At 43.0% G+C, this 16,958-nt stretch overlaps 1 protein-coding gene across 1 annotated transcript in view; it reads left to right on the forward strand.

Annotated features, from left to right (window-relative positions):
* Positions 1 to 16,958, forward strand: part of ESR2 (estrogen receptor 2) — a 59,346-nt gene that overhangs the window by 16,084 nt on the left and 26,304 nt on the right. The window contains exons 2-4 of the mRNA XM_060754307.2: positions 3,202 to 3,704; positions 8,563 to 8,738; positions 15,519 to 15,635. Of these exons, the coding sequence (XP_060610290.2) occupies positions 3,262 to 3,704; positions 8,563 to 8,738; positions 15,519 to 15,635 (736 nt within the window). The 5' untranslated portion in view covers positions 3,202 to 3,261. The remainder of the gene's footprint in view (positions 1 to 3,201; positions 3,705 to 8,562; positions 8,739 to 15,518; positions 15,636 to 16,958) is intronic.

Here is a 16,958-nt window from a genome sequence, read left to right on the forward strand (position 1 = left end):
TAGCAGAAAGTTTGAAAATTAGGCATATAGAAAGAAAGAGAGACAAAACCCTGGATGTATTTTGAATGCATTTGAAAGTTCAATATATTAAATTAAATTAGAACAGCACAACAACAGAGAGGAAACAAACAAGGACATCTAATCACCTCTCAACAAAAGATTGCTCCAGGCACTGTCAGGCAATCAAATGCTAATCAAGGCGGTCAGTTGAAACATTCATACTTAGCTCCAGCAGACAAGAGTCCTTTGTCCCACCCTGATCATTCCACAGATATATAAACCCTTTTTCCTAGTTACAACAGACCTCACTACCTCTGAGGATGCTTGCCATAGATGGAGGCGAAATGTCAGGAGAAATGCCTCTAGAACATGGCCATATCGCCCGGAAAAAACCTACAACAACTCAACATATTATCGTTTACGTAGGCAAGTCTGATATGTGGTCATTTCATTTCACTTGTGTATATTGTTAGTTTTGAATAAAAGTTTGCTGAGACATGTTCTGCCCTTGTTTCTGGAACTGCTGACAATGTTTTTGTTACAGAAGTAATGCCCAAGAATGGATTTTCTCCATTCGGTGAGTTATAGCTGTATTTCTATTTCGGAGCATACTAAACTCAGCCAATTGATAGTGCTCCATGACCTGGATGGATATAGATAATCCATTTGTGCCACAATTCAGACTGTGTTGCCCTGAGATCTTTGGGGCCCCAGATCAAGTAACAGTGATTATAATCCACTGGCTTGTTGAAATGAATAATGAGTCCTTGAAACAGATCTGCGTGTTTTGTACTATGCCGTGATTAAGGACACCCAGATTTTGCTGCAAGAGGCGAATGCCTCACGTTTCTCATTGTTGCCGTTGTTGTGTGCCTCCAAGTCACTTCTGACCAATGGTGTTACTAAGGTAATCTTGTCATGGGATTTTCTGGGCTGGAAAATGCATGACTTAGAAGGCATGATCATCAAGTTTGCAGACTACATCAAATTGGGAGGGATAGCTAATACCCCAGAATTCAAAATGATTTTAACAGATTAGAGAGATGATGGGCCAAAACTAACAAAATGAAGTTCAATGGGGACAAATGCAAGATACTCCACTTAGGCAGAAAAAAATGAAATCCAAAGATACTGAATGGGGGACGCCTGGCTTGACAGCAGTACATGTGAAAAAGATCTTGGAGTCCTTGTGGACAGGAAGTTAAACATGAGCCAACAATGTCAAGCAGCAGCAAAAAAAGCCAATGGGATTTTGGCTTGCACAAATAGGAGTATAGTACCTAGATCAGTGTTTCTCAACCTGGGGGTCGGGACCCCTGAGGGGGTCGCGAAGGGGTGTCAGAGGGGTCGCCAAAGACCATCAGAAAACATAGTATTTCTGATGGTCATGGGGATTCCATGTGGGAAGTTTGAGCCAATTCGATCGTTGGTGGAGTTCAGAATGTTCTTTGATTGTAATGAACTATAAATCCCAGAAACTACAACTCCCAAAAGTCAAGGTCTATTTTCCCCAGGCTCCACCAGTGTTCACATTTGCACATATTGAGTATTTGTGCCATTGCGTGAGTCCACAGTGCTCTCTGGATATAGGTGAACTACAACTCCCAAACTCAAGGTCAATACCCACCAAACCCTTCCAGTATTTTCTGTTGGTCATGGGAGTTCTGTGTGGCAAATTAGGTTCAAATCCATCGCTGGTGGAGTTCAGAATGCTCTTTGATTATAGGTGAACTATAAATCCCAGCAACTACAACTCCCAAATTACAAAATCAATCCTCTCCCAACCCCACTAGAATTTACATGTGGGTGCATTGGGTATTTGTGCCCAGTTTGGTCCAGTGAATGAAAATACATCTTGCATATCTAATATTTACATTATGATTTATAACAGTAGTAAAGTGACTGTTATGAAGTAGTAACAAAAACAATGTTATGGTTGGGGGTCACCACAATATGAGGGACTGTATTAAGGGGTCACGGTATTAGGAAGGTTGAGAACCACTGACCTAGATCCAGGGAAGTCATGCTACCCCCCCCCCCCAAATTCTGCCTTGGTCAAGCCACATCTGGAATCACACTGTGTCCAATTCTGGGCACCACAATTGAAGGGAGATGTTGACAAGCTGGAATCTGTCCAGAGGAGGGTGACTAAAATGATCACGGGTCTGGAGAACATGGAGCGGCTTAAAGAGCTGGGCATGTTTAGCCTGAAGAAGAGAAGGCTGAGAGGAGACATGATGAGGGCCATGTATCAAGATCTGAGGGGAAGTCATAGGGAGGAGGGAGCAGGCTTGTTTTCCGCTGCCCTGAAGACTAGGACATGGAACAATGGCTTCAAACTACAGGAAAGGAGATTCCATCCGAACATGATGGAATGTTCTTCTCTAGCCTTCTCTAGCCTGAAGAAGAGAAGGCTGAGAGGAGATATGATAGCCATGTATAAATATGTGAGAGGAAGCCACAGGGAGGAGGGAGCAAGCTTGTTTTCTGCTTCCCTGGAGACTAGTACATGGAACAATGGCTTCAAACTACAAGAGAGGAGATTCCATCTGAACATTAGGAAGAACTTCCTGACTGTGAGAGCCGTTCAGCAGTGGAACTCTCTGCCCCGGAGTGTGGTGGAGGCTCCTTCTTTGGAAGCTTTTAAGCAGAGGCTGGATGGCCATTTGTCAGGGGTGATTTGAATGCAATATTCCTGCTTCTTGGCAGGGGGTTGGACTGGATGGCCCATGAGGTCTCTTCCAACTCTTTGATTCTATGATTCTATGATTCTATGATAAGAACTTCCTCACTGTGAGAGCTGTTCAGCAGTGGAACTCTCTGCCCTGGAGTGTGGTGGAAGCTCCTTCTTTGGAGGCTTTTAAACTGAGGCTGGATGGCCATCTGTCAGGGGTGTTTTGAATGCAATTTTCCCACTTCTTGGCAGGGAGTTGGACTGGAGGGCCCACGAGGTCTCTGTGATTCTATGACTTGTCGAAAGTCACCCAGTGGGTTTCCATAACTGAACAGGGAATTGAACTCTGGTCTCCAGTGTCAGTATCCAATGCTTAGAGCAGTCAACCACACTAGTTTTCAGTGTATCATCTCTCAACTCAAAGCATCATGAATGCTACAAAATCTAAAGCCAAACTCAAACTATAAAATGCGAAGCCAGGATTGAGGGAGAAATAATTTTACAACACTAATGTTTATGTTTTCCAGATTAAGCATTTTGGGATGACAGCCTGAAGAAGAGACATTGGTGTCTTTCTTGCCCCAGCAATGTCCCTCTGTGCCTCGTCTCACAAGGAATGTTCTCACTTGCCACCATCACTTCAAGATCTCGGATGTAGCAAAACGGAAGGAAAGAGCTCCTTGTCTGAGCTTGGCTCTCCTGTCATCCCTTTCAGCTGCAGCTCCTCTGCCCTGACCGTCGAGCACAGTCCAATTTACATCCCTTCCTCTTACATGGAGAACAGGCATGACTATTCTGCCATGGCCTTCTATACCCCGGCTGCCATGATGAACTACAACATCCCCGGCAACTTCAGCGATTCAGAGAGTACGGCCCTGAGGCAGACAGCAAGCCCAAGCATGTTGTGGTCAGGCCCCGGCCACATCTCTCCTTTGACCTTACACTGCCAGTCCTCAGTTCTATATGCAGAGCAACCCAAAAGCCCATGGTGTGAGGCAAGACCCATGGATCATGTCCTGCCTATGCACAGGTAAGGCTTTGATGATCATCAAGTGGTCTGTGTGTTTACCTAGCTTGTTTCCAATCTGGCATGCAGTCTTCTCCAACCTGGTTCCCTCCTTGTGTGTTGATCTAGAGCAATGGTTAGGGAGCTGCGCTATCCCACCCTTGAGACCTTGGAGGACCACGTCTCCCTGTTGCACTCCTGCATAAAATGCACTCTTTTGTTCACTAAATAGTATCCAGTGGAGAGACTATCACTGCATCTCACTCCCTGGCTGTGTGTATGTGCGTGTATGTGTGTGTGTATGTATGTATGTTGTTGTTCATTCATTCAGTCATTTCCAACTCTTCGTGACCTCATGGACCAGCCCATGCCAGAGCTCTCTGTCGGCCGTCACCTCCCCCAGCTCCTTCAGAGTCAGTCCAGTCACTTCAAGGATGTCATCCATCCATCTTTCCCTTGGTCGGCCCCTCTTCCTTTTTCCTTCTATTTTCCCCATCATGATTGTCTTCTCTAAGCTTTCCTTTCTTCTCATGATGTGGCCAAAGTACTTCAACTTTGTCTCTAATATCCTTCCCTCCAATGAGCAGTTGGGCTTTATTTCCTGAAGTATGGACTGGTTGGAGAGAGAGAGAAATAGAGAGAGTTCAAAACATTTATTATACAACAAACACGTAATATTCAATATGATATACAATACATCTCATAAAACTTTTTGTATCCACTGCTGCTTTTACACTTATACATCCCCCCCCCCCCCCGAGCCACTCCTTTTATATATTATCCCCGGCTGCTTTAAGTCTAGGATTTAAGAAACTTCCAAATAGGCTCTACATCCCAGGATCTAATCCCAGGTTTTCTGTTTATCCCAGATTATCTGTCAGTGCGGACTGATATAATCCAGTTTGAAGCAGAAAACCTGGGATTGTATCCTGGGCCTGTCTGGAAGGGCCCTTTGTAGACCACAAACTGAACATGAGTCAACAGTGTAATGCGTCACCCAAAAAAACCAATGAGACTGTAGGCTGCATCAATACAAATACAGTGTCTAGATCAGTGGTTCCCAACCTGATGGCCACTGGTGGGCCATGAGACCTAAAATAAGGTCTGCCGCTCCAGATTATTAAATATGGTTTTCTGTGGGCAAGCAGATGGTGACTACTAGATGGTTTATGTTCTGTATCATAAACTATAGCTGATGTGATCTACCCAATGCAGTTTTCTGAATCAGCTCCCCAAATAACCAAATCAAATTTAAAGTTGACAAAAAACTGCTTCATAACCCTTTTGGTACTGATGTTGGAGAGTAGTCCCTGGTCAAGTGGTCCCTGGTCAAAAAAAGATTGGGAACCACTGGTCTAGATTGAGGGAAGTCATATTACCATTCTGTTCTGCTTTGGTCAGACTTCGTCAGTTCAATATATTTATTCAAGCAAAGAGAAATTAAGAAACAAGTTTCCCCCTTTTAAGATGAAATTAACCAATAACCAATCACAGGATCTTAGGAGTGATTCACTGAACATTTTTAAAGCTGTATTTCCCAAACTGTCTTCCAGGTGTTTGGATTTCAACTCACAGAATCAAGGTATCTGAGGTTCCTGGGAGCTGAAGTCCAAAACACCTTTGGAAATCACTGTTCTAAAGGAACCCCCCCCCCCCCAGGGCTTTCCTGGCTCAAATACAAGGTGGAGTTGGGTTTCCTTTAAATTATTTGGCATGTCTTTTCCTATAAAGTATTTGAGAAAAGGTTAGAGTGCTTGTAATAATTACTTTTGGACTAATTCTGAGAAGTCTGAAACCAGTATGGACTTGCTGACTGGCAGATTCAGGATCTGGAGACTGGAAAAGCAACTTTTCCAACTTCTAAACAGATCTTTGTGATCTATCAGAGTGGCTTTGGGCCAATTGCTCATAGTCTAACCTCCCTTACAGGGTTTTTGTGAATACAGATGCTGGAGGTGAGAACAGAGTGCATAGCTCTTGCCACTGTTGGCACAAGTTATTTCAGGTTTTGCTATGATCTACCATTTTCTAAAAATCTTGATAAACCAGAGAATGCAGATAATTTGTCTGAACTCTTCTTTTCCTTCTTCTGAGGGAAAAGTGCAAAAGGTCCTCTCATATTCTTCCAAGTGATCCGCCAGCACACTTTCTCCTTCGCACTGGCGCTTCCCCGTCTGTTTCATTTTTGTGGTGGTGTCTTAATCCTGTGTTCATGACATTAATTTATTGCCATGGAAACAATGATTGTGGTATTGAAAATTCATGAATTATAACTTAAATGAAAGTTCAAAAGATGTGAAGAGTACGAACTGTAAAAGGAGCCAATCCCTCCTTTTCCTTGATTAAATGAGCATAGGCCACTTATATTTTATTTTCCCCCCTTTCAGTGATGGATTTTTGTTTCAAATATGACAAACAAAACTTTCCTTGAGTTGGAAGAAAATCTAACTGACACCTGGATCTTTAATTAAGACTCTTTCTATGTGAAACCTGGAGGCCATTGCCATAATCTAGAGCTTCATGTGTGCCTATGTGCACAAGGGGTCCTGTTTGCAGAAACTCCCTCACAGTTGATTTCTGTGTATTACAAAGAATGGGAGCCAAAATAACCTCCCAATTAGCCTCTGGAGGATGGATGACAACGATGTGGGTATGGCCATGTCCCACTATGTCATTGCTCCCCTGGAAATTTGAGCCATGCAAACATTTTTCACTGTTGGAGACAGACCATGACCTATCCGTGGTGCTGAACCAATTTCCAAGTAGGGTTTAGCATAAGTATGGTCAAACCCAGGCCCAGGGGTTGGATGCGGCCTCTGGGGCTCTTTTCTCAGGCCCTCCTCTCTCACACCATCCTATACCTTCCTTCTCTTTTTCATTCCTCCTTCCCTCTCTCCCTTCCTTACCTTCCTCTTTCTCCCTCCCTCCTTCCCTTCCACCCTTTCGTCCTTCCATCTTTCTTTCCTCCCTCCCTCCATTCCCTTTGTCCTTCCTTCTCTCATTCCTCCCTCCCACCATTCCCTTCCATCCATCCTTCCTTCCTTCCTTCTCTTCCTATCTTTCTTCCTTTTCTTTTTCCTTCCTCCTTTCCTCTTCCTAGGAGAAGTTTAGCTGAGAGAAGAGAAGGTAGAGAAGGAACATGAGAACCATCTTTCAAGATTTAAAGAGTGTCCCATTGAGGAGGAGAAGGGAGAAAACTGACTTTCTGCTGCTCTAGAGACCCGGGCACAAAGGAGTAGTGGTTTCAAATGGCAGGGAAAGAGATTCAACTGAAAAGATTAGGAAAAACTTCCTGGGGAGTGCCATAGGCTGCCTGGGAGTGTGGTGGAGTCTCCTCTGGAGCCTTTTCCTTTTCCTCAGAGGCTGTCATAGAATAATAGAATAATAGAATCAAAGAGTTGGAAGAGACCTCATGGGCCATCCAGTCCAACCCCCTGCCAAGAAGCAGGAATATTGCATTCAAATCACCCCTGACAGATGGCCAACCATCCTCTGTTTAAAAGCTTCCAAAGAAGGAGCCTCCACCACACTACAGGGCAGAGAGTTCCACTGCTGAACGGCTCTCACAGTCAGGAAGTTCTTCCTCATGTTCAGATGGAATCTCCTCTCTTGTAGTTTGAAGCCATTGTTCCACGTCCTAGTCTCCAGGGAAGCAGAAAACAAGCTTGCTCCCTCCTCCCCGTGGCTTCCTCTCACATATTTATATATGTCTATCAGGAGTGCTTTGGTTGTGCCTTCCTTCATGGCAGAGGGTTGGACTGGATGGCTCTTGGAAGTCTCTTCCAACTCTAGGTTTCTAGGATTCTATATCAGGAGTAGGCAATATAGGGTCTAATGGATACACTTTTTCTCTCTTGTCCACCATTTCATCCTGACCAAGGCAAACCCTTTTGGGATCCAAACATTTCCTGTCTTTCCTTCACTTTCTGCCACCAAAAGAGAAGAGGAGGGGAGAAAAGGGCAGGGATGGGATGTGGGGAGAACCCCTTCCTAGCTTGCCCACCCCGCTCCAGCTCACCATGCTGCCCCCAAGTTATAAAGTTTGCCCGTGCCTGGTTTAGCACTTTGGTTATTATTGTGATAAAAGCTAGTAGATGCTGCAGCAGTTTGTTATTTCTTGATTCCACTGGGAAGAGTCCCCTTCTCTCCCTTGATGGGTTATGTGAATACAAAGTACTTTTACACATTATAGCAATTGAATTAATCTGAGAACAAAAGGAGAAAGTGGATGAGGAGGAAATTGTGAGATTTTAAAGCAGATGAAAAAATGGTATAGTAGAGGATGAATCATAACCATCTCTGCCTGATCGGGATACTATGGGTATGTTTTTGAGGAATGGAAGTTGATAATGCCAAAAGAAGGATCAAGTCCTGTTGGCAGTTGGTATCCATTGAGGTGCATTCCAGGAACCTTATGGATACCAAAATCTACAGACAGTCAAATCACACCAGATACAATGGCATAGTAAAATGGCGTCTCTTACATAAAATCACAAAGTCAAGATCTGATTTTTTGAATATTTTTCAAAAAATATATTTCCAAACCATGGATGATGATTATATTCATTGTTGCAGAATCTGTAGATACAAAAGGCACATCAAATGTCATTGGATTTCTCATGGTTCAGCCTTTGGGGACCTCACTATTAAATTGGTGAAGATGGGGCTGTAGGTACAGAAACCTTCTTCCGCAATAAATCTGGCAATCTCCAAAATGCCGCAGCACTCTTTTTGTTTGGCTGCAACATGGCCTCAACCCCCTTTCTGCATTAATGAAATCAGGTTGGTGATGAAAACAAAATAAAGGCAAGGTTTCAGATCAGAAAACACCTTTTACTTCTTTTGTTTGTTATGCAACCTCTCTCCTCCTCTCTGCCTCCAGAGAGGTGCTGAAGCGGAAGGCCAGCGGCAGCGATTGCACCAGTCCCACCACAAACAGCCCTGGTTCCAAAAGGGATGCCCACTTCTGTGCTGTGTGTAGCGACTATGCTTCAGGATATCACTACGGGGTCTGGTCATGTGAAGGCTGCAAAGCATTCTTCAAAAGAAGCATTCAAGGTAGGAGAAATGGTTATGCTCTGAGAAGGGTTTCACTGGGACCTGAAAACATATTTTGGGGAAAAATATACACTTGTGGTTGACAGAGCCCATTTGTGTTTATTAGATGATACCAAATTGGAAGGCAAAGCTAATACCCCAAAGGACACGATCAAAATTTAAAAAATGACCTTAAAAGATTAGAGACCTGGGCCAAAACTAACACAACGAATTCAAACAGGAGGAATATACAGTACTTAAACTTAGGCAGAGAAAATGAAATGCATAGGTTTTTTTCCGTGTCAGGAGCAATTTGAGAAATTGCAAGTCACTTCTGGTATGAGAGAATTGGCTGTCTGCAAGGACGTTGCCCAGGGGACACCTGGATGTTTTACCATCCTGTGGGAGGCTTCTCCCATGTCCCCACATGAGAAGTTGGAACTGACAGATGGGAGCTCACCCCACTTCCTGATTTAAAAAACCAACCTTCGGGTCAGCAGTCCTGCCGACATAAGGTGTTTACCCATTGTGCCACCGAGGTCTTTACATAAAGCCTGCACAACCTGGTGTTTGGGACTTCAGCTCCCAGAATTCCTTACCATTGACAAGTGGTCTAGGCATTCTGGGAGTTGGAGGCCCAAACATCTGGAGGGCTTCATGTTGTGCAGACCTGGTCTAGATCAAGGGAAGTGAATATCTGGCCAGATCTCACCTGGAATAATCCTGTCTCCAGTTCTGTGCACCACTGAATAAGAATGATATTGAGGGGTTAGAACATTTCCAGAGAATAGTGACCAAAGTGACAAAAAGTCTGGAAACTATGAATCCCTATGAGGAGTGGTTGTGTATGTTTACACTAGAAAAGAAACAATTATGATGGGACATGAAAGCCATCTTTTAATATTTGAAACATATTATATTGAGGTGCTATTCCAGAGACTAGGACACTGAACAACAGATTCAAGCTACAGGAAAAGAAATTCCACATCATCTTTAGGGAAAAAATCTAGTTTGCAAGGGCTGTTTAACAGTGGAATATGCTGCTGCTGCCGTAGAACATAGTGAATTTTGCTTATCTGGAAGTTTTAAACAAAGTCCAGAATAGACTGAAAGTGAGAAGGAGCTGAGGAGCCTTCTTCTAACAAAGGTGAAAGAAGAAAGTGCAAAAGCTGGGTTGCAGTTAAACATCAAAATTCCCAAGATTATAGCAATAAGACTGGCAAATAGAGGGAGAAAACATGGAGGCCGTGACAGACTTTGTATTTTTAGGTGTGAAAATTACTGCAAATGCAGACTGAAGCCAGGAAATCAGAAGATGTTTACTTCTTGGGAGGAGAGTAAGGACCAATCTCGATAAAATAGTGAAGAGAAGAGACAGCACACTAGCAACGAAGATCCACATAGTTAAAGTATTCCCATTGTAACCTATGGATGCAAGAGCTGGACCTTAGGGAAGGCTGAGCAAAGGAAGAGAGATGCTTTTGAACTGTGGTGTTGGAGGAAAATTCTGAGAGTGCCTTGGACCGCAAGAAAATCCAACCAGTCCATCCTCCAGGAAATAAAGCCCAACTGCTCACTGGAGGAAATGATATTAGAGGCAAAGATGAAGTACTTTGGTCACATAATGAGAAGACAGGAAAGCTTGCAGAAGATGATACTGGGGGGAAAGGAAGGAAAAAAGAAGAGGGGCCAACCAAAGGCAAGATGGATGGATGGGATCCTTGAAGTGACTGGCTTGACCTTGAAGGAACTGGGGGTGGCCACGGCCGACAAGGAGCTCTGGCGTGTGCTGTTCCATGATGTCATGAAGAGTTGGAAGCAACTGAACAAATAAACAACAAAAACAGATGGCCATCTGTCAGGAGTGCTTTAACTGTGTACTCATGCATGGCCTGTATTGGACTGGATGACTCTTGTGGTCTTTTCCAGTTCTGTGATTCTGAGTGAGGAAGTGAATCCATTCTGTGTTTTAGTCTGAACTGTAACTTATTTTAAGGATAGATTCCAATACTTTGAATAGTTTCCTTTAAAATCTTTGTGCTTGGGTTTCACCAGCCACCACTGTATATGAAGTTGAGTTACTTAAGATAGGGGACACCTAGAATCATAGAATCAAAGAGTTGGAAGAGACCTCATGGGCCATCCAGTCCAACTCCCTGCCAAAAAGCAGAAATATTGCATTCAAATCACCCCTGTCAGATGGCCATCCAGCCTCTGTTTAAAAACTTCCAAAGAAGGAGCCTCCACCACACTCCGGCGCAGAGAGTTCCACTGCTGAACGACTCTCACCTATCGGAAAAAACAACAAATGCAGCATTAAATCTATTCTGTGATGGGTTGATTAATCAACATTTCAATTAAAATGCTCTCACCATCCAATTTTAGATACCTGTTGAGTTCGGAAGGCCTTCACTGAAATATGGGCACAGGAGATTGCAACCTGAACTCAACAGTATGTTTCAAATTTATCCTGTGTTTGCTCAGAAGCAAATTTGTTTTCCTTCAGTGGGAACATAACCACTTCAGATGAATACATTTCTATAAAAATCCAGGTATAGGAAGTTGACGTTATAAAGAAAAGCATAATGTTTACCTGACATATGCTTTGGTCACCTGCACTTTAGAACAGAACATGATAACCTTCTGAAGGCCATGACATATGAAGAGACCTAGCAGGACAACATTTTTATCTTTTTTGTTCCAGGGCACCTTCGATAACAATCAGCCTTCGTTTCCAGGAACTGAGTCCACATCTGTTCTGGGCACACCATGGCTTTTCAAATAAAATTACTCAGTCATTCTTTAAAAAATGATTTTCTTGTTATATCAAACAGCCTTTTTTTTCATATTTTCAACTGTCTTTTTTTAAAATTGCCAGTACGGATTGATCCCTCATTTTACATTTTTCAGAGGCGAACTTCCTAGAACACCTTTAAGAGTGAAATACTGGGAGAAATTCAAGAGAGATATTGACAAGCTGGAATGTGTCCAGAGGAGGGCGACTAAAATGATCAAGGGTCTGGAGAACAAGTCCTATGAGGAGCGGCTCAGGGAACTGGGCATGTTTAGCCTGAAGAAGAGAAGGCTGAGAGGAGATATGATAGCCATGTATAAATATGTGAGAGGAAGCCACAGGGAGGAGGGAGCAAGCTTGTTTTCTGCTTCCTTGGAGACTAGGACGCGAAACAATGGCTTCAAACTACAAGAGAGGAGATTCCATCTGAACATTAGGAAGAACTTCCTGACTGTGAGAGACGTTCAGCAGTGGAACTCTCTGCCCCGGAGTGTGGTGGAGGCTCCTTCTTTGGAAGCTTTTAAGCAGAGGCTGGATGGCCATTTGTCAGGGGTGATTTGAATGCAATATTCCTGCTTCTTGGCAGGGGGTTGGACTGGATGGCCCATGAGGTCTCTTCCAACTCTTTGATTCTATGATTCTATGAAATCACACTATTCCTACATGTGTAGTGGGAGCCCATTCATCTTAGCTGCCTCTGAAATGTACAAGAGAGTTGCCGTTTTGGATAGGGGATTTGATAGGGGATAGGGGAAATATCTTCTGCTCCAGTGGTTCCCAAACCTTTTTGCTCATGCAACCTTTCAGAAGACTTTTGTTTCCCCACAGAACCAAAACTCTGTCCCTAAGCATTATGTGCCCACAAAGTTCTTCCTTCTTTCATCTACTCCTGTTGTCTCGGTGTTTTGTATAATGCAGTAGGTTTGGAAATAAAGAGATTGAAATTTCATTTTTAGAGACAAGGTACAATGCATTTCAATAAAATCTTCCTAATCTGGAACAGGCATTTTCAAAAGTGATTTAAAATATTTTTGATGGAACCCCTGTGAGGCTGTTGTGGAACCCTAGGGTTCTACACAACTGTTAAAACATACAGAAACCTTCACCTGTATTTCACCTGACAATCCGGGAGAAGTGAAATGTGGGAAACACTCCTACCTGAATTCAATTATTGCTTAGTTTTGTCTGCTCCACACTCTCCTCATTGGTCTCCTCTATGCAGTGCCAAGACTTGATATCATGGATTTCTTCCCATACTAGATCATACAGCAATACTGTAGATAAAATATCAGAAAGTATGATAAAATTAGTGACTGTGAAAAACCCAGCAGCAGTGAGAGTTGTCTGATTTAACAGAAGGCTAGGGAGTAAACTTGTGCATTTGTATAGAATCGCTGTCTGTTTCTGTTTGTTTCATTCGTAAGGCCTCCTGTTTTCGTTTTTGAGCGCCTCCTGAAAATAGGTGCCTTTCCAAATGGGAGTTTTTGTTCTGTGTCCAAAAATACAAAAGGTTTTAACTTATTGGCCACTATGGGCAGGCTTCCCCAGGCTTCCCTTCCACTCAGTTTTAGGGCTAGAGAGGTGAAAGTCACCACATGTGGAGGGCACATCTACCACTCTTAGCCCACCAAGTTTTATAATGTTTGGGTTATCCCCCAATTTTTAGGGATTTTACTACAGGGAATACATATTGAGATACATATTGAGATACCTTGGCAATAGGATCTAAATCTAACCATGCAATCCATTTATATTTCTTATATACATAGTGACAGATTTAGGACAAATGAAGCCCTGTGCTAATTAAGTTATGAAGCCCCTTACTTGGGCTCTGAAGAAGATAGGCCCGGTAGACATACACTGCCTGCTTTGAGATATACTCCCATAGACTATCAGCTCTATCATTATGTCTGGAGTGACTCCGAAACAGAAAGCCTTCAAATTTAGAATCGCGCTACATAAGCAAAATCCATTGTAAAATTATTTTTATGCAGGAAAATGGGCCCACCTGGCCAAGGGGACACTGTGTTTAAGTACACCCAAGCACTACTTGAAGAAAATTTTATGCACCATAAGTTTAATAACACTGTGTGTAAAGAAAAGTTTGTGGTCATTAAACCATCAGAAAGCAAAATTGTCATTCTCTCAGCCACCTATGTGCACATTTTATATTTTTGATAAGGAATGTTTAGCCTGTATCAAGATGCATTGAGCACAGTGCCTTCCTGAGGAGTCCCACCTCTGCCTCATCTACATGGCTTCTCCTCGTTCACTCGCTCTAACCTTTTGGGCTCAAACCTCATCACTGATTAAATAAGAGTTAGGAAACTTTCATGCATCTTTCATGACGAATAAACATCCTGTTGCCTTGATCATGAAGGTGAAAGGAAGCATGGGGTTGTTTTGCAAGGCAGCTGGGTGACCTTTCTGGATTTGTGTATGATCTGTGTCACTGAGATATTGTCTGTCAAATCAAGGACACATGGTCTATTCCAGACTGCACAGACTGTGTTCAGTGCAACCACACTGGCAAGCCAATTTCACTGGGAAAAGGATGCATTTGGTATGGCAACAATGATGGTCAACAATAGGCAAGTAGGGTTGGCAGCTCAGGATGGTCCCAGGCCCTGAAGTTTTGGGATCAAAGTCTGGGTCCTAGGAATGGCCTATGTTGGTGTCATTAAGTGTTATGGATTAAGGACAGAGAATAGTAGCTCCCTTCTTGTCATTCACACATTTCCTCTCTCTTTGATCTCTGAATATGTTTGAAAATTAGGACAAGAAATCTTGAGTTGAAGGATCTGTTTCCAAATTAAGATGAAATAAGGGTATAATTGGAGAGATAAGTGAAAGTAGGTAAAGGTTGTCCCCTGACATTAAGTCCAGTCATGTCTGACTCTGGGGTGTGGTGCTCATCTCCATTTCTAAGCCGAAGAGCCAGCGTTGTCCATAGACACCTCCAAGGTCATGTGGCCAGCATGACCACATGGAGCGCCGTTACCTTCCCGCCGGAGCGGTACCTATTGATCTACTCACATTTGCATGTTTTCAAACTGCTAGGTTGGCAGAAGCTAGGGGTGACAGCAGAAGCTCACACTGCTCCCTGGAATTGAACCTGCGACCTTTTGGTCAACAAGCTCAGCAGCTCAGTGCTTTAACCCACTGCGCCACCGGGGGGCCATAATTGGGGAGAAAAGTGAAAGTAAGGAACATTTAATCTAGCCTGCTTGTTTTTAAGTGGATACAGAGCATAATAATAATAATAATAATAATAATAATAATAATAATAATAATAATCTTTTATTTCTATCCCGCCACCATCTCCCCGAGGGACTTGGGCAGCTCACAGAACACTCAAGGTGTGACATACAAAATACAACAAGTGAAAAACAAAATATAGACAATAAACAGTCAACACAACATCATAACTTCCCAGTACCCCCTGGTAAAATCAATAAAATACAGCAATGGCTGGAGAGAAAACAGCAGTATTCAATCTCAGAATTGTAAAGTGCTACTAAAGAATCTAAAACGATGGAGGGAGAGTCCTGGCACAACAACTTGGAAAGAAGGTGGACGTTAACTAAGTACATACATAGAGCTCCTTGCTTCTTATCACTTGGTTTTGCAAGTTGAAGAAACAAAACAATTTAGCCTTCAAACTGTAGAAATTGCAGTTCTCCAAGCTGAGAAGGGGCTTGCAGACACAGACAACCCTATCCTTTGCCCTGGAATTCAGTCCATTAAAATAGGAGGTTCTGCACCTCAATTCCTGTCTGGGGATGATCCATGAATATTGGAATCTTAGGGCCTGGTCCTAAAATTTGGTAATCTTTCAAGCATCACAGCCACAGTCAGGAATTGCTTTCCATGTTATAATCATCATATTCAGCAACTTATAGACAGATGATAAATAGGTAGGTAGATAGATAGATAGATAGATAGATAGATAGATAGATAGATAGATAGAGATATGCATAATCCATTATTTTGTAACCTCCCTGCAGGACACAACGACTATATCTGTCCAGCAACAAACCAGTGTACAATAGATAAAAACCGGCGTAAAAGTTGCCAGGCCTGCCGACTCCGGAAATGTTACGAAGTGGGAATGATGAAATGTGGTGAGTTTATGCCTTTTGTGGCCATTTTTGCCTGCAAAATTTCTGTCACTTGTGTTTCACTTTCATTGCTGATAATAGTAGAGAGGATCCAATGACAATAATTTAAGCTTCTTCTTCATGGCTTTCAAAACTGCCTTGAGGGGAAATTGAGCAGGGTCTAATTCCTATGCATTTTCATCATTGCTTTATCTCTTTCTGTCCAGAACAAGTGTCCCTTTGTATGTCCCTCTCCACCATTTGTCTTTTGGTTGGGGAGTCCATGCAGAGGTATTTCTCATGGGTTAAAAAGCAATAATTAATTGGAAAAAGTATAACCGTGCAGAATGACTGATAAAGTTGGAGAGATGATTTAAGAATGCTTATGGAACGTTGTGGGCTTAAATATCAAGCAAGTCAAGACCTTCTTTTGCTAGCAGATATTTGGGGGAGGATAAGGCATACTACTGGGGAAGTGTGGGTGGGATTCTGAGGAGGACACGCAGACAGACTGAGCTTATTTATTATGTATTAATCTGGTTTTTACCTTAATCCACACTATATTATTTAGTTTTTGAAAATTTTAAACAATGAGTGTGCTGTCGCGCGCTGGGTCTATGACAATGTCTGTTTACAGGACGTGCTTTCTGTATGCCCAACAGGACGCCGGGGTGCCTCAACTAAAGGGTCCCATAGGTTTCCCAACACAAAGTTCTGTAGAGGCTCAAAATAGGTTCAACAAAGTTATTTATTAAGGCTTAAATCTTTGAACAAATGAATTAAATACTTTATAATCTTGAAAACTAGTAGCTTCCTCGATATGCCTGCAAGGGACAGGCAACTGCTTGATAAACTGTTCCTTTCTTTCCTGGGGAAACCTTCTGACCCCTCCTTGGGCAATCTTCCTTTACCTTACTGGTATGAGGCCCCTCCTCCTGGCTCCAATCTGCTTTATGGATAGCCTGAGTGTCCCTTACCAGATAAGGTTTTTTGTAGATCGGCCAAGCTGGTGTCCTTTAGATTTTCCACGAAGGTTGTGGAACCATTCCCTCTGCCTAGCAAAGCTGGCTGCAATTCCCAGCAAAGATGGCTGTATTTCTTTCCCCCCCAGCAAAGCTGGCTGTATTTCTCCCCCCCCCTCCCCGCAGCAAAGCTGTGAGAAATGAAGCCTTTTTGCAGGTTGGAGAGAGAAGCCCACACGTCCTGTCTGTTAGGCTCCAAACTGTGAGACTGAACTAAAAGTCCTCTTTTCCCTCCAAACCTGGATAAAGGGGCATGTGTAAAGGCTCTAACGATGATTGATAGGTTGTTGGCCCTATGATTGCAAACTGGGGAAGCCACCTGATT

This window comes from Anolis sagrei, chromosome 1 (assembly GCF_037176765.1).
Source record: "Anolis sagrei isolate rAnoSag1 chromosome 1, rAnoSag1.mat, whole genome shotgun sequence".
Taxonomy (NCBI): domain Eukaryota; kingdom Metazoa; phylum Chordata; class Lepidosauria; order Squamata; family Dactyloidae; genus Anolis; species Anolis sagrei.